The 22,090-nt window shown below is 22.2% G+C and overlaps 6 protein-coding genes across 6 annotated transcripts; 4 read left to right on the top strand and 2 right to left on the bottom strand. All coding sequences in view use genetic code 6, as the record gives it.

Annotated features, from left to right (window-relative positions):
- Positions 1 to 928: 928 nt before the first annotated feature.
- Positions 929 to 1,204, top strand: TTHERM_000649439 (cytoplasmic dynein light chain 2; the record flags this gene model as incomplete). The annotated part of the gene is made up of 1 exon (XM_012797729.1): positions 929 to 1,204. One exon carries the CDS (start codon positions 929 to 931, stop codon positions 1,202 to 1,204), a length of 276 nt encoding a protein of 91 aa, XP_012653183.1.
- A 1,247-nt stretch (positions 1,205 to 2,451) lies between these two features.
- TTHERM_00649420 (translation initiation factor IF-3) lies at positions 2,452 to 4,765 on the bottom strand (the record flags this gene model as incomplete). Its single annotated transcript, XM_001032336.2, has 9 exons — positions 2,452 to 2,615; positions 3,079 to 3,251; positions 3,313 to 3,354; positions 3,415 to 3,475; positions 3,534 to 3,690; positions 3,760 to 3,938; positions 4,060 to 4,199; positions 4,349 to 4,446; positions 4,613 to 4,765. The coding sequence occupies 9 exons, from the start codon at positions 4,763 to 4,765 to the stop codon at positions 2,452 to 2,454; spliced, it is 1,167 nt and encodes a 388-aa protein (XP_001032336.2).
- A 1,289-nt stretch (positions 4,766 to 6,054) lies between these two features.
- Positions 6,055 to 7,850, bottom strand: TTHERM_00649410 (hypothetical protein; the record flags this gene model as incomplete). Its single annotated transcript, XM_001032335.3, has 5 exons — positions 6,055 to 6,392; positions 6,760 to 6,831; positions 6,959 to 7,154; positions 7,250 to 7,503; positions 7,841 to 7,850. 5 exons carry the CDS (start codon positions 7,848 to 7,850, stop codon positions 6,055 to 6,057), a joined length of 870 nt encoding a protein of 289 aa, XP_001032335.2.
- Positions 7,851 to 8,836: 986 nt separating this feature from the next.
- TTHERM_00649400 (transmembrane protein, putative) lies at positions 8,837 to 9,515 on the top strand (the record flags this gene model as incomplete). Its single annotated transcript, XM_001032334.1, has 3 exons — positions 8,837 to 8,859; positions 9,023 to 9,175; positions 9,398 to 9,515. The coding sequence occupies 3 exons, from the start codon at positions 8,837 to 8,839 to the stop codon at positions 9,513 to 9,515; spliced, it is 294 nt and encodes a 97-aa protein (XP_001032334.1).
- A 628-nt stretch (positions 9,516 to 10,143) lies between these two features.
- Positions 10,144 to 16,620, top strand: TTHERM_00649390 (virulent strain associated lipoprotein, putative; the record flags this gene model as incomplete). Its single annotated transcript, XM_001032333.2, has 13 exons — positions 10,144 to 13,123; positions 13,269 to 13,451; positions 13,516 to 13,621; positions 13,689 to 13,884; positions 14,012 to 14,152; positions 14,215 to 14,406; positions 14,469 to 14,561; positions 14,609 to 14,875; positions 14,966 to 15,085; positions 15,135 to 15,404; positions 15,536 to 16,115; positions 16,287 to 16,500; positions 16,557 to 16,620. 13 exons carry the CDS (start codon positions 10,144 to 10,146, stop codon positions 16,618 to 16,620), a joined length of 5,406 nt encoding a protein of 1,801 aa, XP_001032333.2.
- Positions 16,621 to 17,069: 449 nt separating this feature from the next.
- On the top strand, positions 17,070 to 20,951 carry TTHERM_00649380 (phosphatidylinositol 3-kinase; the record flags this gene model as incomplete). The annotated part of the gene is made up of 5 exons (XM_001032332.3): positions 17,070 to 17,170; positions 17,377 to 18,303; positions 18,428 to 18,817; positions 18,935 to 19,338; positions 20,098 to 20,951. 5 exons carry the CDS (start codon positions 17,070 to 17,072, stop codon positions 20,949 to 20,951), a joined length of 2,676 nt encoding a protein of 891 aa, XP_001032332.1.
- Between the last annotated feature and the right edge of the window lie 1,139 nt (positions 20,952 to 22,090).

The following is a 22,090-nucleotide window of genomic DNA, read 5'->3' as shown; positions in this document are numbered from 1 at the left end:
AAGAATACTTTATAAAGATATAAAATTATATACAATAAAAGATAATAATTTAAACTTATTTTAAATATATTTAAATTTATAAAAAATCATGAATGTGTTAGCTAATAACTAGCTGCATCTTCTTGGTGCTTATCAAAAGTTGAAATTTAAATCTTTTAATTGAATTCGTTAATACATATTTATTTTATATTCAATTTATAAGCTTTTAAATCAATCAATTTAATTTATTAGTTTGCATATATTTGATCAATTTTTATTAGATTTTTTCAACTTTTTTTTAAAATTAATTCACATCAAAATTTCTCAAATAAATTTATTTGTAAATTGATGAGTTTTACTAATTAAAATTAAAAAAATAAGAAAAAATTCTATCACAATTTTATAAATTAATGTCAATAATATAAAAATGAAAAATTAAAGCAAATCTTTTTCACAAATATCTAATTTTATTTTACTACAATAAATGTAAATTATCAATAAATAAAAAAAAGATATATTAATGTAAATAATTAGAGTCATTCACTCTATGGTATTTTATGCGAAAAAGCATATGAAATAAAGAAAAATGAATGAAGGTGAGGACTGACTTAAAATAATATTAATAAAAAAGAAAAAAGAAAAATAGAAATCAAGAGAAAAAAGAAATGAAAAATGCAATTAAATTTTTGAAAATAAAGAAATTTGATTTGATTGATAAAAAGGAGTCGGTGATTTGTTCATTGATTTATTCAGCCAATAATTAGTATACCAGTCTATATATATATATATATATATATGAAAGAAAAGGAAATAGTGTGAGAGCTGATGTTGCTACATATAATGAACGAGTTGTGAATAAGTAATAATTTAAATATAATAATTAAAAAGAAGAAAAAGAAAACTTCCGTCTTAAAAAGTAAAACAAATTAATAAAAAATAATATTTAGAAATGGCTTAAGCTGACAGAAAAGCAGTTATTAAGAATGCAGATATGGCAGAAGAAATGTCATAAGATGCCATCGATTGCGCCAATCAAGCTTTGGAAAAATTTAATATTGAAAAAGATATTGCCGCTTTCATCAAAAAGGAATTCGACAAGAAGTACAATCCTACTTGGCATTGTATTGTCGGAAGAAACTTCGGTTCTTACGTCACTCACGAAACTAAGCATTTTATTTATTTCTATATGGGTTAGGTGGCTATTTTGCTATTTAAGTCTGGTTGATCTAAGCTGCCGACATTCATACATACTAATAATTTAGTTTTCGAACTGACTGACTAACAACTAATAAAATAAATTTCTAAATCAATTAATAGCAGAATTAATCATTTATTTGCACCATCTAGCAATTTATTAATTCATATAAAGCAATAATATAAAATATAAAATGCACCCTACGTATATATGATTTTTTATACTTAACATGTATTTTTTTAAAATGATTTTTCTCTAACTAAATGCTCGTTTATATCATTTTCTTTCTCTTTTCGCCATCAAACTGATAACTTACACCCACAAAAAAAAAATCTAACTAACTCTGAAATAAAAATGCACTTATCAATTCACTTAAAAATTTCCAAAAATAAATATTTCAAAAAAAAAATTAAATTAATTGAAATTTTTATTAATAAAAACGAAACAGATTATTAACAATTAGGCTTTTGCTTACTTTATTGCAAAAAAATTCAAATTCTATGCGATAAATTCCTTTCTATATACAATGTTTTTAAATATTGATAGTTTATATCATAGTAGCAAAGGTCTGCGCTTAAGAGAGAGATTTATTCAAAAATTCAGTTTCATTTTTAACTCAAAAAGAAAAAAATTACATTTTATTAAGCATAAATTTATGAATTAAATTAGCAATTACACTTAAAAGAATCTATTTGCTGTTTAAATCTTGGGTACATTTTAATGTTTTGCAATTAAAAAAATATTAAATACAAAACAATTCTAATTCTAAGATAAATGTATGCGTTTTCATCTATAAAAAGTTTAAAGAATACTATTTTATCTAAGTTGAATCACTTATTATTAATAAACAAACTACAAGTACCAAAATTATTAAATATATATTTTGATATAGTTTCAAAAGTGAAATTTGAAGTTAGTACTATATTTTTTTTATTTTAAATTAAATAACTAACTAGCTGGTAAAAGTTAGTTTAATAAAGTTTTGTAAAATTAAAATTATTGGTTAAAATATATTTTAAGATAGAAAAAGAAATGTATTTCTCAACTAAGAAACATGTAATGATATACAAAATTAAAATTAAATATTAATTTGAAGATTTGTTTTAAATCAATCATCTTTAAACTATTCTCACTCACTTTTTTAACAGTATAAACTTAAAAGGAGAAATAAATATAACTAAACCATCTTTCTTTATTCATATCATATTTATTTTTGTTTGCGTATATTAAATTAAGAAGATAATTATTTTAAATATTCCACTAAAAAAACTTTGTAATCAATTTCTAACAGCTTTTGCTAGCTTTAAAGTTCTCTTGTAGTCACGAAGACGCTTTTCTTCTCTTTCTAACAAACTTAGAACCAAAGCCTATTCTTTTGATGTCTAAAGTCTAAATCTTAAATTATCGATTTCATCCTAAATATCATGAATTGATCTCTTCTCTAATAATTAATTTAAATAATTTATAAAAATAATCAGCTACATCATTTTAAATAAAAAATAAATAGAAAAATAGAGTTTATAAATTGTAATTCATTAGCTTTTATTTGGATTGAAAATTTTTATGAAACTATGAATATAAAGTTGATGTTTCAAATTTAAGTTATTTATGAATTCTAATATCATTTGAATCAAATAGCAAATGTAAGAACTTATTTTTTATGTTATTTAATAAATTAAACCAATAAGATCAGTTGCATTCTTATTTTATTATATTATATAATACAATAAATTTTATTCCAATTTAAATTTCAGTCTAAAAAAATCTCAATATTCTATAATAATCAATACTTTCATTAATTTTTCTTCCAATTATTTGGAATACTTACTCATTATTTCATTCATCCAAATATAATTATCCCAATGAACTTATTAATATAAATTATTTATGAATGAATTAATTACATCTTTTTGAAATTTCTTCTAAGGCAGAAAGATATTTATCCATATTTTCATCTTCTTCTTCATCCTTAATATCCTTAGCGAATTCATTAATTTATTCTTCAAGAGACTATTCACTAACCAACAATTTGCTGTTGCTTTCAAATCTTTCGAGTTGCTTAAGAGTTTTACTTGATCTATTTATATTAATTTAAGATTATTATTATTTTTATGTGAATGCTTCATATTATGTATTACGTCTTGAGTTCTTCAATGACTGCATCATCTTTCTTAGGATTGCTTTTATAAAAATATTTAAAAATTAAATATATTTTTCTTCAAACGTAATTAATTATTTACTTGAGTTCTCTAAGATATTAATCAACAAGCTTTTTAATTAATTCAGTAGAGTATGTTGATTCTAAAATTATTATTTTAAAAACATTATTTTAAGAATATTTGAAGATATATTTAAATACAAGTTTGATTGAATTCAATAGTTTATAAGTGCAATTCAACTTGCTTAGTAGCCTTCTTATCGTTAAATAAATCTTCAGAATCTAATTCGTCTTTTAATAAACTTCTAACCATCAAGTCATGTTCACTAACTAAGTCTTCTTTTACTAAATCCTTAAACTATTTTCAATATAAAACAATTAATTTGTTAATTTAAAATTTTCAATTTAAAAAGCGGCAAAGCATTACGGTGTAAAGAATATTTTTGGCTTACTCTTCTTAGGCATCATTTGTTTATATGAAGACTTTAATCTATGGATTCTTTTTAGAAATATCCCTACAGATTTATGCCTTTGTTCTAATATCTGCATTTGAAATGTTAATAGATATCTAGATCTACTTTTTAGGCTTTTTGCTATCAACCTTACCTTTTAATTTAGTAATCAAATTTAATTTCAGATCAAACAAATTACAAGAAAAATATGAATTTGTTTTTTTCAACTAAACTTATCATCAATACAACAAATCGTTTAATTCTTAATTATTTACGTGATTCAGCTTCTTAAGAAATAATTTCTTTAGCAAATTTGGAGTAAATTTCTTCTTTATAGTTAACTGTTTTGCAAATAACTGGGTTAGATTGGCTATTAACGAGAACTATATCTAAATTCATATCTTTGGCTTTATTGCTATTTAATAATTAAAATAAAATGATTACTTATAATTTTCAATTAAATTATTTGTTTTTTTCATTTTATTTAGTATTCTGCTTCATTCAAAGTCTTAATAAATATATGCTTTCATCAAAAATAATTTAAAATAATAATATTTATCCTACAAAGCTTCTTCGAAGGGCATGACACCTAATTGCTTGTTATTGGAATTAATTAATCTAACTTAACCATCATAATCGATTTCCTCATTAATATCTAATTACTTTAATGTTATTTTAAAAAGTTCAGTTAATTTTCTGTAATTATTTTTTAATTTTTATAAAATCTCCTCCTTAATTTCGCTTATTCTTATCTCTCACTTGCTTGATAGTGATGAATTAACTAATCAAAGAAAAGATCTTATCATTGGTCAAAGTAAGAAAGCTTACTTTAGCATTCATAAGTTATGACAGCTTCTTCAAATTAGCGTAGTCTGAAGGTTAAGTTGGGAAAGCAAATCCATACTTTAAAGTATTATGAAGACCGCATTATTTAAATAAATTCTTCCCTAAAACTTTTGTTAATAAACCCTTTGAAAACATTCTTCTAATTTTGACTTCAAATAAATTTTTAATTCTTCAAAAAATAAAGCAAAAACCTTTCTAAATTTTTCTTTTTTCTTCAAGATTCTATGTATAGATAGATATACATTCATGCAAGTAATTTATTTATTTAATTCATTCAATTACTACTTAATTCGCAATACTTTGTAATATCCTATAATAAAAAGACATATCTCCTTAATTAATTATTCGTTTGAAACACCATAAATATAATTTTAAATAATAACACAATATAGTCAAATATAACAAAATACTTCAATTTTATTACAATTTTAAGAATTAACGATATTCAATTCCAAATAATTTTAAATCTACTTTACTTTTTCTATAAAAATTTAATTTTAGAATTTTGTTGTGTCTTTTTAACGTTTATTTTTAGTATTTATTTACATCACACATTTCTTTATTTTTTAAAACATTAAACTAAAAAATTAACATTTATTTTAAATTAAATTAAATAATATGTTTTATTTTTATCAATTTTTTTAGATGTTTTTTTAAATAAACTTTTTTAAAGCAATCATAATAAAAAATGAAAGTAAAATTCAAACTTAAAAAGTGTGGAATAAATGAATGAATAGAGTAAAAATGAAACTATATATAGATAGATGATAAAATGAATGCGAACAAGAAAAGGCTCTTTAGATTGCAAGCAATATGGTTTAAATACTTATAATTTTAAATATACTTTATATAATTGATAGATATGTTTTTATTATATATGGTGAGATTAAATTGTAAGTAGTTAGTTGGGCTATGACAAACAGCCTTATCAAATCAAATCAAGCATTTATCTTTTTTCTTTGAGGTTCAGTGATAAAATTGATTCAAAAATAATTTTATTCAAGCCATTTCCATTTGTTTTATATGTAAATTAAATATTAGTTGATTTTGCAGAATAGTATATTCTTTAGTCATGTTGTAAATAGATATACGTATTAATAATCTAGATTTAAATGCTATCAGAGGTTCTGAAAAAAAGACAGGCTGTCAAATGAACTAACTAAAATTACAAGCAAAGAATCAAAAACAATCAATCGATCAGTAATCAAAAAAGCAAATTCATGGTCGAATCATTATCATTTCAATTATATTTTAGTTATAGTTAATAGAGTTATGTTTATGTTTGAGAAGATTTATAGGTAGGTAGGTAAGTAGATAGATAGACTAGCAGATGAACAAATAAATGGATAGTTAGTTAAATTAATATTTTTATTTCATTCACTTCGATTTATCTATCTTGTTAAAATTAAGCTTTGAAAAGCCCCTCAGAGATCTTCTTTCTTTTTACCTTGAGCTCTCTTAACCTTATTTTATCTATTTAAGATTTCTTATTTAGCCTTAGCTATTTCAATGGCAGATTTGTTCTTTTGGGCTTATTATTGTTGAGCTCTCTTTTATAAGGCTTCCTTGGCAGCAGCAGCAGCATCAATTTGGATTTATTCAGCAGTCTTTTCTTCAGTCTTTTATTCAACCTTTTCTTCAACCTTTTGCTCAGTCTTTTCTTCTTTCTTTTCACCATTTTCCTTGTTTTTGTTTTTTTTCTTCTTCTTCTTTTCACCTTCTTATTAAGCAGATTCTTCCTTGTTTTCAGCGGGGAGGGGTACTTTATTTTTTTAATCATTATAAATTTTAACATTTAAACAAATAAAGGCATCATCTTAAAATAATTATTTATTTTAAAGAAGTTTAAAGTTAGTAAATATTTAGCATTTTTAATAGATATGTTTTGTTTGTTTGATAAATTGGTACTTATTTACTCATAAAAAGTATGATTTAACTTTAAAAATCAAAAATACTAATAGCTTATTCGTTTAATGGATTTTTAATGATTTATTTTAATGTTTAGTATTTTGCTATAAGTTGCTTTGATCTCAAATAATTTATATGATTATTTGAATGGAAAATTAAGAATTTTTTATATTAGAAAATTAATGATGCCTATTATTATATGAATTATAAAATTTATTTACATCCAGCTTCCTTCAAAGCAGCTTGAATTGCATTTAATTATTCTAATTATTGTTACTTCTTTGACTTTTTATCTATAATTATAAAAAAAAGATGAATTAAATTTATAATCAATACACAATTAACTAAATGCTTGAAAGAATGGTTAAAAGTAATTTTATTTTCCTATATTATATTTTTGAAATATTCATTTTATTTTACCTTCCTTAGGTGCCTTCTTGGTTTCAGCTTCGGGTTCATCCTTAATAGGTTCAACTTCTTCTTCTTCTTCTTCCTTTTCACTTTCAACCTTTTCAACTTTCTTCTTTTCAACCTTTTCTTGGGCTTCAACACCTTCAGCAGTTTCTTCTTCTTCTCCTTCTTCTTCAGAGCTAGATTCCATATCATAGACGTTTTTCTACATATAACATAGAAATAAAAATTAATAATTATTCTATAGACATGCTTAAAAACGAAATCATTCAGAAATATTTTTTAAAACAAATTATTTACAGCAGTCTTAATACCAGCTGACTTTGTTTCAAGATATTCAACCTTATATTTACGCTTAGGAGCACCCTTATTGTAAGGCTTCTTACCGAAGGGCTTCTTAGCACCGTATTTCTTATCGGCTTCACCTTCCTTAGCAGGTTGGGTAGCAGTTGTTATGGCAGAGGTGGTGTTTTCAACAACTTGTTCCTTCTTTTCGGTGACTTCTTCTTAATCATCGTCTTCATCAACGATATCTTTCCATTAAGGTTTAGCAGCTTTTTTTACAAAAATTTTGTTTAAAATATGGGAATTTATCTATTTTCTCAATATTTAGTTAATTCATGGATAATTATTAAAAAATAGTGATAGCTGATAGCATTCTTTAGGCACGAACCTTAGAATAATTTCCTCTATTTAAAATTTTTATTTTCTTCTACTCAATGGCTATGAACTAACACTTAGCAAAAATAATGCTAGCCATATAAGGCAGTTTAAAACTAAATGAAATGGTAACGTTAATCTATTGTTCATGATTATTTGTAGTCTAAATTGCTATCGAGCTACCGTTTTTTCTCTAATTTCATATTCAAATTCAAATCTTAAATAATTTACTGGTAGTCATTTTTTTTGCTTTAGTCCTTTTCTTTCTTGTCCTTTATTATTTTTATCTTTTTCAATCTTTTGTATGTTTTCTTTATTTATTAGTTTAACCTTCTCTCGTAAATTCTTAAATCATTATTTTTAGATTAATATCCTTTTCATTATTTTCAAATCGTTCATTCATTCATTCATTTTTTGATAGATTTACCTATTTACTTGATAAAATTTTATAGACAACTCATGTATTCATTCATTGATTGATTCATACATACATACAAAACTTCTGTCATATATCCCATATTTATAAACTAAGTAATTAAAATCTTTAATATACAAATCAAAGATTTTTTCTTAATTAAATTCATTCCATAATATTAAACAAGCAAGTGTATGCGTAATTCTATTAATTTATCTATTATGAAATATAAAAAAAATTATAAAAAAGCGAATTTAAATTTTGCCTAATTTTTGGCTCATTAAATAATAACATTCTTAATTTTTTTAGTTTACTAAAATTTACTTCTATCACTTTAATTTGATTCTATTATAAATTTATTTTTTAAAAAAATCTCTTCATATAAATAACAAAGGCTATTAGGCTATTAATAACATAAATATTTTAATTTTTATTCTTCTTCCTTCTATATTTTATCTAATTTATATTATTAATTTATTTAATTAGTCAATTATTTAGACTTTGACAATATTTAAGATATTAATTATAATTTTACATTTAATTATCTGTTTTAATTTATTAGAACTATTATAAAATAGATTTTATGATAAAAGATTTTTGAATGAAAAAAATATTAATATAAAGGCCATTATAATTAGACCATTTATATATTGCAGTATGCAAGGATATATTTGAAATTAAATAAATTAATTAAAAGTATATCTATCTATCCACTTTTCATATAAAAACTCTATTTTCACTTAAATTATATAGTTAAATTCTGAAAGAGTTAGAATTAAAAACAAAATAGAAGAAATATAAAAAAAATAATTATGAAGGTAACAATTGAATTAAGGTAATTTTTAAATAATTAGCAATTTTTTCAATTAGAACTTAATACAGAGTGCAAACTATATTTAAATAAAGCTATTATTAACTTGAAGATGATGATATTTTTACTTATAATGCAAATATACCCAATTGATCATTTCATATTATTTTAATTAATAAATAAATAGCGGAGGATTAGATTTGTGCTTTGATGGCCACAAAACCTTCGAAGTTGTTTTAGAAAACTAAGAAAATATTAAGATGGGAGATCTCATTACAGTTATTGCTAAAAATTATGTTAAGAAGAAACCAGAATTCTTTGTTGGAGCTGACAATTAATTGTATTAAATTTATTTATAATTTTATAAATAAAAAATATATTGAAATTCTACATTAGTTTAATAATTTACTAAAAATTTATTTTTCAAAGAAATATAAATTGATGCAGTCTATTAAATTGGAAGATTTTTTAACAAAATGCATTTAAAAAATACATTTTTTAATTATGATAAACAATCATATTTTAAGGAGACTTTATCAAATTTAAATTAATTTAAAAATAGACGTGCTGGAATTTTAGTTTTAATTAATGATGCTGATTGGGAACTTGAAGGCAAAGATGAAGCAAATGTTGAGAATAAAGATAGAATTAGTTTCATTTCTACTCTTCACGGTGGTTGAGAATCAATTGATAATATAAAACAAACTTATTTATTTTTGTTTAAATAAATATAAATTTATGTCGTTATATTAATTCTTTTAGATAAATCTTTTTATGGATATTATTACTCGATTTTGCAATTTATTATTTATCTATATCAACTAATATGGCTTTGAAATACGATAAAATTATCTTTTTCTCGCATTAATTATATATCGATTAGTCATTACTATTATTATTAATTATGTTATCTTAAATACTTGTTTCGAATTTCCTCTTTATTTACCATCAGTTAGAAAATAAGTAAGATTTCAAAAAAATTTTAATTGTAATTAAAACTATTAATTGGAAATTAGATAATTAGATTTTTACTCATAAATTTCAGTATTTTCTCATATAAAATCTGTCAAATTGTAATAGTAAAAATAGATTCCATCTTTTAGTATTTAGGTTAAAACTTTAAAACAGAGATAGATTAGTATAATTATACAGCAAGCTACTGTAAATAAATATAACTTCGCATTAAGACATTAATTTGTAAACTAGAAGTAAAACCTCAAAATAAACCTATAGAATAGTTGAGATAAACATACTTAATTTGCAAAAATTTTTGAAATATAAACACTATAAAGTGGTTAGTGACATAAAATGCAGTCATAGTATCAATCGCAAGCTGCTTAATAAAATGTAACTAATAATTAATAGAGTAATTAGCAATCTTAAATGTAATATTAGACTTAACCACAGTAACAGTAATAATTTCAAAGTTAGGCAGTAGTTTAAAACACTATGCAAAATTAACCAACTGTTAATTAGTAAAGCTAAAATGGTAATTCAAATAACACTAATTAATTACATTAAAACTTTTAGAATTAAAACACTTTAAGTAACTAGTCTGTTACTCAACAAAGCTAAGTTTAATAAAGTTCAAATAATGCTTAGACAAACTAAATGTAATTTAACTAATATTAAAACAAATAAAATGCTAATGGAACTTAAGCAAGTTAAATTTAGATTTAACCAAATAATGAAAATCAAGCTACTCAATAAAATTAAGCTAATGCTTAAATTTAGAATTAGAATAATTCTGGTTAACAACAAAACATTAATAGCCAGGTTAACAGTTAATAAACTTAAGCCTAATAATTTAATTAACCTACTTCAACTAGTTAAAATTAATAACAGTTTAACTAATAAACTTAATAATAACAAAACTATAATTAATAAAATGTTATTTAACCACCAATCAATAAGCAAAACTCTTTAACTTAAAATAATTCTAGTTAAGTTGTTTATATATAGCAATAATAATAATAATAACAACAACAGTAACAATAATAACCGAAATCTCTTTTGCAACAACCTTAAATGAGCTAACAATAGTAACAGCCTAGTAATAGCTTAAACTAAAATACATCAAATAATTAAAATAATACTCAATACTAAATTTAATAAAATCTTAATAATTAGCAATAATAGCATATTTAAAGCTAAACCATTTAAGGGTAAATTGCTAATTTTTAAATAAATTAACAGTAATAAGTATAATAATCTCAAAATGAAAAAAATAGTTTACCTTAATAAAGTAATTCTAATTTAACTATTGCTAATTAAAATAACTAATATGTTGGATAATCTCAATAACAAAATACAAGTTAGAACTCAATGTAAAATAATTAGCTTCCCCCTTAGTCACAACAAAATAATGCTAACTAATAGCAGCAATAAAATAATTAACCTGTTATTTAACATCAATCATAAAATGTAATTGCATAGTAGCAAAACAACTAATCTAATACATAGTAATAATAACAAGGTGTAAATTATTAATATTAATAAAATACAAATCAATAGGGTTAATAATAGAATACAATTTAGCAAACTTAACTCTAAAATCCAAATCAGTAAAATTAATAACAATTGGTAAAGCAAGAATAATAGTAAAATAATTAACTTACATCATAGAACAATTAATAAAATATAGGTTAGAAATAATAATAGAATAACTAACCTGTATTTTAATAATAATAACAACCTGTTTTATAATAATAATAACAATAATAATAAAATAACTTACCCTCTTCATAGCCTCATCAATAAAATTAATAACAAAATAATTAGCCAAACTAATAGCTATAATAGTAAATAGTAAATTAATAAATTTAATAAAATACTATTCTATAAAACCAGTAATAGAATCATAACTAATAAGCTTAATAATAAAATACAAATCAATAGGGTTAATAATAGAATACAATTTAGCAAACTTAACTCTAAAATCCAAATCAATAAAATTAATAATAATTGATAAAGCAAGAATAATAGTAAAATAATTAACTTACATCATAGAACAATTAATAAAATATAGGTTAGTAATAATAATAGAATAACTAGCCTGCATTTTAATAAAATTAAAAACCTGTTTTATAACAATAATAATAAAATAACTTACCTTCTTCATAGCCTCAACTATAAAATTAATATCAAAGCAATTAGCCAAGCTAATAACCACAATAATAAATAACAAATTAATAAATGTAATAAAATACTATTCTATAAAATTAATAATAAAATCATAGCCAATAAGCTTAATAATAAAATGCAAATCAATAAATATAGTAATAATTTATTTAATAATAATAGTAGTAAAGTAATTAACCTCCATAATAACCCTAACCTTAAAATACAGTAGCATAACAGTAATAGATCAATTAAACACAAGCATCAATTTAATAATAAAAGAATAATTAATAATCACAATAAAGTGACATACCTGCAGTTTAATTATAATAATAAAATTAAGTTTAAACACATCAATAAACTAATTAATCTTCAGCATAATCTAATCAAGTAAATACAAATTAACAAAGCCAATTTGTTAGTCAAGCTACTTTTTAGTAAAATCCTAGTTAGAATAACCAATAGAACGATTAAGCTATTTTACAATCTTAGGTATAAAATACGAATGTGTAATTGTAAAAAAATGATTAAAATCCTCAGATTTAATAATAATAAAATTCAAGTAATTAATCAAACACTTTTCAAAATTAAGGTTAATTTTAATCTCAACAAACTGCAAATTTTCCCTCTTAAAATACCTCACAAGTTAATTCACAAGTTCCAAGAAAAGATAATAATTAAAATGCATTTAACAATTAAGATTAGTTTTAAAAATAAGATAAAACAAATCCTGATATTAAAATTTAATTAGAATAAATTAGCTTAGATAAATAAAATACAAATCTTTTGCCAAATTAAACTAACTCTACTGTCCCAAATAACAGCAATCAAAATATGGTAGACAGTAAAAAAAGTGAGTAAACTGACTTATAATAAAAAAAATAATCAATCTAAAGAAGTAACTCAAGAAATACTCCAAAATCTTAAAAAGGAAATTAAGCAAGCACTTCAAATTTATCAGATAAGCCAAGTATATAAAATCAGGCAGTAGCAGAAAGCTAAAAAAAATCAACAGCTCTTACAACAGCTAATACTTCAAATACAAAATCAAAAGAAGGTGATAGATCATACATTTCAGACAATAACAATAATAATTCTTATTTGAATGCTTTAAAAATGTCTCCTAAAATGATTATAGGATATGAACCTAAAGGCAGAGATACTTCAAGTAAATTAAATTTATTTCATGTGTTTGATCATTTCAATGTAAACTAACAAATATTTAATGGTTTAATTATTTTAAATCAATTATTTAAATAACTTTAAAATTGTTAAATTTGGTTGAACATTTTTTATTATTTTTGCTAATTTAGGTATGAGTAGAATTCCTAAAGATAAAAATTTCAGGATACAAAGAAACAAAAGAAGTCAAAGATCTGTTACATAACCTAATGAATCACTTTCCCCTATAAGACCTTAGTATTATCAAGGTATAGATTAGTATAAAGCGTATGATGAAAGAGTTAAAAAATAAATTTAGTAATCTTTCCATGAAAGTAATTAATTAAATAGTCTTTATTTTTTTAAACTAAATATTTAATAAATTTTAAACTTTTTAAGATTAATATGATGATAAATAAAACACTGAAAGCGATTTAGCTTAAAATGAAACAGTTGAAATTAAAAATGATGATAAAAATTAAGAAAATTAAATATAAATTGATAGGTAAAAAATTAATAGCATATTATTTTCATTACAATTAATTATTAATTAAATATCATAATACATACAGCCCAAGAACTTTAGAAGCTATGAGAATGAAAGGAATTGATAAAAAAGATTTAGCCTACAAAAGTAAAAAAAGAATAAAAGAAGAGTCTGCTATTGCTCTTAAAGGGCTCAATAATCAAGATTAAAAATACTACATAGATGTAAAGTATGAAAAAACAGAGTTAAGAAGATAAGAGCTTATATAAGAAGTTATTTAGGTATTTAATCATTATTATAATATTATTTTAATTTATGATAGCAAAATTTATTTGAAATAAATACATTTTTAATTATTTTTTAATAAAAAATCTTTAATTTTTTTAAATTTTTACAAAAAAAAAATAGGAAAGATAAAAAATTATTATTGAGCAGTAAGAAAGAGAAGATCATGAAATGAGATCGAGATATATGAATTCAAAAGAACCCAGTGTCTACAGTGATAAGAAAAATAAAAGTTATTACATTTCAGAAAATCCATAACATGAAGTACTTTTTTACTTGCTATATTTTTAAGATTTTAAATAAATTAAATTGAAAAATTAATTTAGAGAAGTAGGAGTTTCTTAGATAAAAATAATTAAAGCTATACAAATATGGATAAATTTAATTCTAGTATGTATAGAGATCTCAGTTTCACATTAGAGAAAGAATAAAATTAATAAGAGAAATTGAGAGAAAAAAGATAAAAAGAATTAGATTAGGCTTTTTCCTCATAATAATACAAGAATTAATTGATAGAAGTACTTTTTTTAATTTAAATATAAAATATAAGCATATATATATAATTTAATATAATTAATAGGAAGAATATAAAAGTAGAGAAAGAAATAAATATGAAGAAAATTAAACATAATAGGATAAAAATTAATATTAATAAGTTGACTCATCGAAGCAGGTAGATAAAATTTAATTAAATTTTAATAATTAATTTTATAAAAACAGAAAGAAAGAGAAGATAGAAAATAAATTTTAGAGGAGTTGAGGGAAAAAGAGTAATTTTTGCTTAGAGAAAAATAATTATAATCGCAATACAATCAAAATGATTGGAATGAAATGCAGCTTGAGCATGAAAAGAAAATTAAGACTTAAATAAGAAACTAAAAAGTAGAAGACATCAAAAGAAAAAATTAAGAGAATGATGTAGTTAAAAAGGATGAATACGAGTCCAAGCTTAAAAAAATGCAAGAAAAGGATTTAAAAGTGAAAGAAGTAAAAATTATTTAAATTTCTTTAGATTATTAAAATAATTTTATCTAATTGTTCATTTAAATATCTAAATTTTTTATTAAATTAAAAAAGTAACTTGAAAGATTAAAAAATTAAAGAAGATAAATAAACGAATAGTATAAAACACAATTAGAACAAAGATAACTCAAAATATAAGAATAATAGATGTACAACGTATATAATGTTAAGCAGGTAAAATTTCTTTAAAAAACTTAAATCAATATATTTAATATGATAAAAGAAACTTGAAGAAAAAGAGTAAAGACTTGATAATTTTATTAAAGATCAAGAGTTGGTTAAAAAGCTGGAATAAGAGTATAAAAAGTAGCTTCTACTGCATAAAAATTATGATCCTAATGCTTCATAAATGGATGAAGAGCTAATTAAGCAAGACTTTCTTTAAAATTTATTAGATTAGGAATAATTATTAAGAAAGTAATCAGAAAAATATAAGTTTGATCGTTTCAAAAAAATTAAAACAGATGTAGAAAAGCAGGAAAATTTTAAATTTGTAAACTATTAAATTTCATTTTAATTTTGTCAACTTTTTAATTTTAATAATTTAGATTTTATGTTGAAAATAAAAGCTTTAATTTATTAAAATACTATTCAAAGAAAACTAATTATTTTTTATATTAAAAGCAAAGATCAAGATTAACACATGAATAATAAATATGGTAAGAAAACGTTAAAAAGAAATAATTACAAGAATTAGAGGAGGCCTAAAGAAAAAAAGAAAAGATGCTTTAAGAACACAAGAAAAAGTTTATCGAAGAGAAAATATAGCTTGAATTAAAATTAGAAAAAAGCAAATAAATTGAACAAGCTAAATAAGCTTAAAAAGAAAAAATATTAAAGAAAATAGAAGAAGATAATATAAGAAGACTTGCTTTAGAAAAATATAAAGTTTCTGTTTATGAGGAAAAAAAGAGATATAAAGAATAGCTTGAAAGAGAAAGAGATAATCATGAATTGCACTATGAAAATGAGCTATTAAAACCAAATAGAGAGAGTAAAACAAATCTTAGAGCAACTTCTGCCACTCCAAACAGATAAAATGACCTTGTTATGTCTAAATAACTAAGAACAAACAGCTTTGCAATCACCAATTCAATGTCACTACAAAGAAAAAATTCATAAATGAATATAAATAATAAGTCAATATCTTAAAATAGTTATTCAAGAGTATCAAACAATATTAAAAAAATAGATATGTTAAAAAGTAATTTTATTATTTTAATTTAATTAAAACAAAAATTTGCTATTTATCAAAATAATATGCCTTAAACAAATTTAAAGCTCAAAATTCAATATTTTTATAAAAAATTAAATAAAATTTCAAAAATTATTATTTTTGTTGTCTTAAATTAATTATTTCAATTTAAAATCAAAGAACCTTCTTACGATTCAGCAATAGGCATAAGCCATGAACAATTTTTCCCAGTTTAAGAGTTTTCAAGTATTAAATATGTCTCTGAATTTAATATGCTGAATGAAGAATAAACTTAAAAGTTTTTAGTCTAATTAGCCAGCCTTGATTTCTAATTAGTTGATTAACCTGCTACTCTTTTAAAGTAAATTATGGAGCCTCTTGTTATGTTAGCAGAGTAAATAATAACAATTGAATTATTATATTATTTTAAATAAAATTCTTTAAATCTAGGGTGTAAGAAAACGAAACAGTGGAGCTTCGTGAAAAACATAATCATATGCATCTTTATAATTGATTTTCATTTATAGTTAAAATTCAAATATTTTAATTTTGTATAAAATAAAAAAATGTGTATATATTATATTTTGTTATTTATTTTAGTTAAAACCTGATGATAAATAGAATATTTCTCCTTATTTAGTGTTGATAATTAATTTTTCTGACAATAACAAATTTTATCAAAATTCTAAGTATTTAAATTATCTATTATTTAGTTTAAAAAAATTTTTGATTGTAAGAATATTTAGTAGTGAATTATTTTATATAATTTTCTTGTAAAGATTGCTGAGAATTTTAAGCTGACAGAAAAATTATAATTAATTTGTAATTTAATTTATTAAAGAAGTTAATAAATTTGTTAGAATACAAAGCTAAAGTAGAGTAATTATATATCTTTAATTCTCAAAAATATAAATAAAAGCAACTCATATAAATTGAAATTAGGAATAAAAGCCATAAGTAAACATGAAAAAAGGACCAACAGAATATATTCAACATACTCTTTTAGATTAACTTCCAGTAAAGTTTAAAATATGCTGCATTAATGATTAAAAAAAAGTCTTGAGGTAATTTATAATTTTAGTAAAATCATTAATCTTAATATAAAGCCAATTTATTATTCTAAAATAAAGAAAATTACGAAATAAAACTCAGTTTAAAAATTATTTTACCCAAAAAATTTGTTAAACTAATTTAATTTTTTCGCTAAAACATTTTAGCCAATCAAAAATATAGATCTAAAAATTTTTCTTTGAATAAATTTGTAAAATAGATACTTTTTTAATGACGAAGATGGTAGCAGTAAATTAGAAAATTTGGAAGCAATGGTAACAGCTTAATTAGTTGTAAATGAAAAAAAAATATAGCCAGCATAGCAAACACTATTTATTGATAGGATGCTTTTTGAATAGAATATTATTTTTAATTATAAGTACAAAGATTTGAGTTATAATTCTATTATTGCAATTACATTATGGTGTTCCCAAAAAAATAAAGATGAAAAAAAACCTTTGGGATGCACAACTATAAGTCTTTTTGATGATTAATTTCGTTTGAGATAAGGGAAATATCATTTATATATATGGCCAGATACTCTACCTGATACTTCTTATACTTCTATAACTCCTGGATTAGTGACTGATGATAATATCAAGTAGATCAATTTCTCACATTAAAAAACAGAATAGGCCTTTACAAATGTAAATAAATTTCCATAAAAGACTGGCTCATCTATCCATAGAAACTAACTTAAAGAATAGCTTGATCTTTAAAAAATTTATGCTTTTCAAAAGATCCCTAGTGCCTTCCTTGAAATAGATTTTCCAAATTTTGAAACATTGGTGCTTTACCAAGAGCCAGAATACATAATTGATAATGATTTAAGTTCTAAAGAAATAAACAATTCTTAATCTAATTCATCAACAAATTCCAATCAATAATCACTTACTGGTGGTAAATCTTCTAAGTTTTTTATATAAGAAGTAGATTTTTCAGAATGCGTAGTTACATCTGATTTTGATTATGAGAATCGTAAAGATGATTTAATTTAAGAGCAAACTGCCCTTATTATTAGAGAAGATGAAAATCCTTAATAGCTAAAACCATCTAAAAATGAATTACAAATTATAGAAAATTCAATAAAAAAACCCATTTTAGGCGAATTGAAGCAAGATGAGAAGCTCTTATTTTATAGATTTAGGTTATTCTTTTAAATAATTTATTTTTTGATGAATTTTTATGTCAAAAACTTTTCAATTTTATGATTAAAATTAAAAATTATTTTTATTTTTTTTGTAATTAAATTTTATTTTATTTTATTTTAGATACTCTTTGGTTTAGAATCCTGAGGCCTTAGTAAAGTTTTTGCACTCAATTAATTGGGATAACTAAAAAGAATTAAATGAAGCTAAGAAATTATTGAAAATTTGGGCAAAATGCTCATACGGAGATGCTTTGCACTTACTTTCAAGCTCATTTTGTGCAAACGAGTTCTATAATAAAAAATATAAAAAGCCATAAGATACTGCAATATATATACGTAAATATGCTTGTGAATAACTGGAAAAAGAATAAACATCAACAATTTGTTCAATTCTATTGTAGCTTACACAAGCTTTAAGATATGAACCTTTTGATTATTAAAAAAGTCATCTTGCTTAATTTTTAGTAAAAAAGGCATGCGAAAACACAGAAATAGCTACACTGTTTTATTGGTAATTAAATTGTTTACTTAATTTAAATCTTGATATTATTTATTCTTTATATATGCTAATAATCTAATTAATTTTAGCTTACAGCTTAACAGAAAAATTATTTATAATTTAATTAAGGTATCTTTTAGTCGAATGTGATAAAGAAATGGACTTAAAAGAAAAAGCAAAACTTAGTTCTACTAACTAAAAAGTGTAGGAATGGTTTAATTAAGTATTTGAAAGGATGAATGAAGAATTGGAGGAAAAATGTGAAGAAAACCATTAAGTTTTAAGTCTTTAGTCAGAATTTAGATAGAAACTAAGACAAATTGTCGCTTCTATGGCTAAAAAAGACAGAACTTAAAAAATAGAAATTATCAAAAAAAAGCTTGCATCAGAGGAATTTAAAAGACCTAACTTTAAAGAACATCCTTTTTGTTTAAACCCAAATTTAATGATTGTAGAATCAATTCATTAGCAATCAACTGTTTTTAAGAGTGCTATGGCTCCAATAAAAATGACATTTACATCTTACCCAATTGGTAATCTTAATTAAAATTTGAAATAATTTTACATTACACATAAATATCAATTATTTATCAATCATCTTTTATTTATAAGCTTTAAAAATTCAGTTTACATTCAAGTACTATTTAATTGAATAAAATTTCATTTCGATTCAAGCAACAAAAAAAGAAAATATCCATTTAATTTTTTTTTTACAATTGTAAGTTATGTATTCCTATCAAATATTTGAAAGCAACAACTTACAACTTAATTAACAATATTTTATCCTAAAAAATAATGAATAATGCTTAAAATAATTAAAATACTAATCCATAAAATACAAATAAAATACTACATTTCACACAATCACAATCAAGAAAAATAATGATAAAAATTTATTATTATTAGCTGTTTAAAAAATAAACTATGCAAACTAATTTATTAGAATTTTATTAATAATCAATTAATATTCGTTTAAATTAATTTACAATCTAGTTAAGCTATAGAGCGGACTTAACTTCTAATAGAGAATAACTACCCTTATAAATTCAGTTTTTATAATGAAAATATATCTTAAAAAGTCTTTTATAACCCAATATCAAAAATAAAACAAAAGATATTTTGTCATATTTTATATTTAAAAAGAAATTTTTACTTTTTATGATTCAATATAAAAAGTTTTACTAGATAAATTGGGTTTTCAATTTCTTTTATAGAATTTAATCTGATTAATACTGCTTCTTTTAAAACTAAGAGTGAATCATGAACAAACTTTCATTTTAATTTTACAAAAGGTTAAAAGGAGAAGGAAGGCAAAGTAGAAATGATCTATAAGAACGGTGATGATTTGAGACAAGATTAGCTTGTTATGTAAATATTTAACCTCATGGATGGATTACTTAAAGGAGTTGGTTAGGATTTCAGGCTAATGCCTTATAAGGTACTTGCATGTTCAAAAAACGATGGATTTATGGAATTCGTGCCTAATTCTACTACTATTTAGGATTTGCTAAAAGGAGGCAAGTAATTTTCTTAGTATTTGTAAAACTTAGCTGCAAATCCCGAAAATCCTATATACGAAGAATACAAACGCTTAAGAATGTAAAATGATGAATAAGGAAAGCTAAGTAATATAGAATATGTCAGTCAAAAAATAATGGAAAATTATATGCTCAGTTGCGCAGGTTATAGTGTAATGACTTATTTCTTAGGTGTGGGTGATCGTCACTTAGAAAATTTGATGGTTGATATTACAGGAAAATTTTTCCATATTGATTTTGGGTTTATTCTAGGACAAGATCCTAAACCTTACCCACCACCTTTGAAATTATGTAGATAAATGATCGAAGGTATGGGAGGAAAGGATAGTAAAGTTTATGCAGAATTTAGAAAGAAATGTGTACATGCTTACATATATTTAAGAAAATATGCTAAATTGATTGTAAATTTATTCCATTTAATGATAGACTCAGGTATTAAGGATATGAGTATTGAAGCACTCGAAAAGTTAGCTGAGAAATTTTACTTGGATTTCAACGATACTCAAGCAGAGCTGCATTTCTTGAATATTTTAGATGAAAGTGAAACAGCTCTTTTTGCTAGAGTTACAGATATGATTCATAAATGGGCCACTTATTGGAGAGCTTGAGTTTCTTTTTTAGTTTTTTTTAATTTTCAAAAATTATAAACTAATATTTTTATTACGTTTACAGATGTATAAATACTTATTTTTATATCTTCTAATAAAAGTATTAAATAATAAAATTATTAATTATTTATAAATAATTTTAAAATATTATTTGCTATCCAATGTAAAATTAATTGTTACATTTTAGCTTAAAAGTAAATAAGAACGAAGTAGTTTTACTCTTTTTTAAATTTTAATTTTTAGTTCTAACAAATAATCTTAATTAAAATCATTCAATTTTTAATTTATCAGCAACCTTAAGATTTTATTAATTTGTTTGGCTATTTTTATTTGTTTGTTGCACGCATTCAACTGTCGAATTACAGGATTGAAAATAAAGCGTGTAAAAATTGAAAATTGTCTGCTTTATTAAAGATAAAAACAAATTTTCATTCAAACTGTATTTAAGGAAAATAGAAACATAAATTTAAGTATGTATCAAGAATTACTTTTGATATTTTAAATAGCAGAAATGCTTACCAGAAAAATGTTACTTATTTAAATGATTCTATTTTTATCAAAAAATAGAAAAGCGATTCAAATAAATAAGAGATAGATGGAATACTTTCTTTAATTATTTTTGGGTAAGTGTTTATTTATTTCTAATATTTTTTTTTTGCGCGTATTAAATAAAATAGTGGGAAGAAATGAATCAATTAGAAAAAAGAAAGAAAAATAAAAATTAGGGAAATAAGAGGTAATCTAATGAAAGGAAGGTTATTACATTTACAAAAGAAAATATCAAGCATTAAGGAAAATAAAAATTATAAATAAAAGATTTGATTTATGTAATACATGTCTATGTTTAATATATATTTGGGTTTATCAAATTTATTACCTTTTTTGGTAATCTTTCCCAAAAGATCTAACACAATTTCACAATTCCTAAAGCAATACAAGATAATTTAATTTTTTTTTGTGATAACTTAACAACTCAAATAAAAAAATTTCATATTAACATTTTAAATGAGTAAAAATAAGTTCTTAATTTCTAAAACAAAGTTAATATATTTTAATGTATTCACTCAAGCGCTTCTATATGTCGGAATTTAAGGTTACCAAAATAAGCGATTAAGCCTATGAGGTGTAAAAGTGAACTT

This window comes from Tetrahymena thermophila (genome assembly GCF_000189635.1).
Source record: "Tetrahymena thermophila SB210 genomic scaffold scf_8254644, whole genome shotgun sequence".
Taxonomy (NCBI): Eukaryota; Ciliophora; class Oligohymenophorea; order Hymenostomatida; family Tetrahymenidae; genus Tetrahymena; species Tetrahymena thermophila.
The sequence above is the reverse complement of the archived record's forward strand: the minus strand, read 5'-3'. Positions and strand labels throughout refer to the sequence as shown.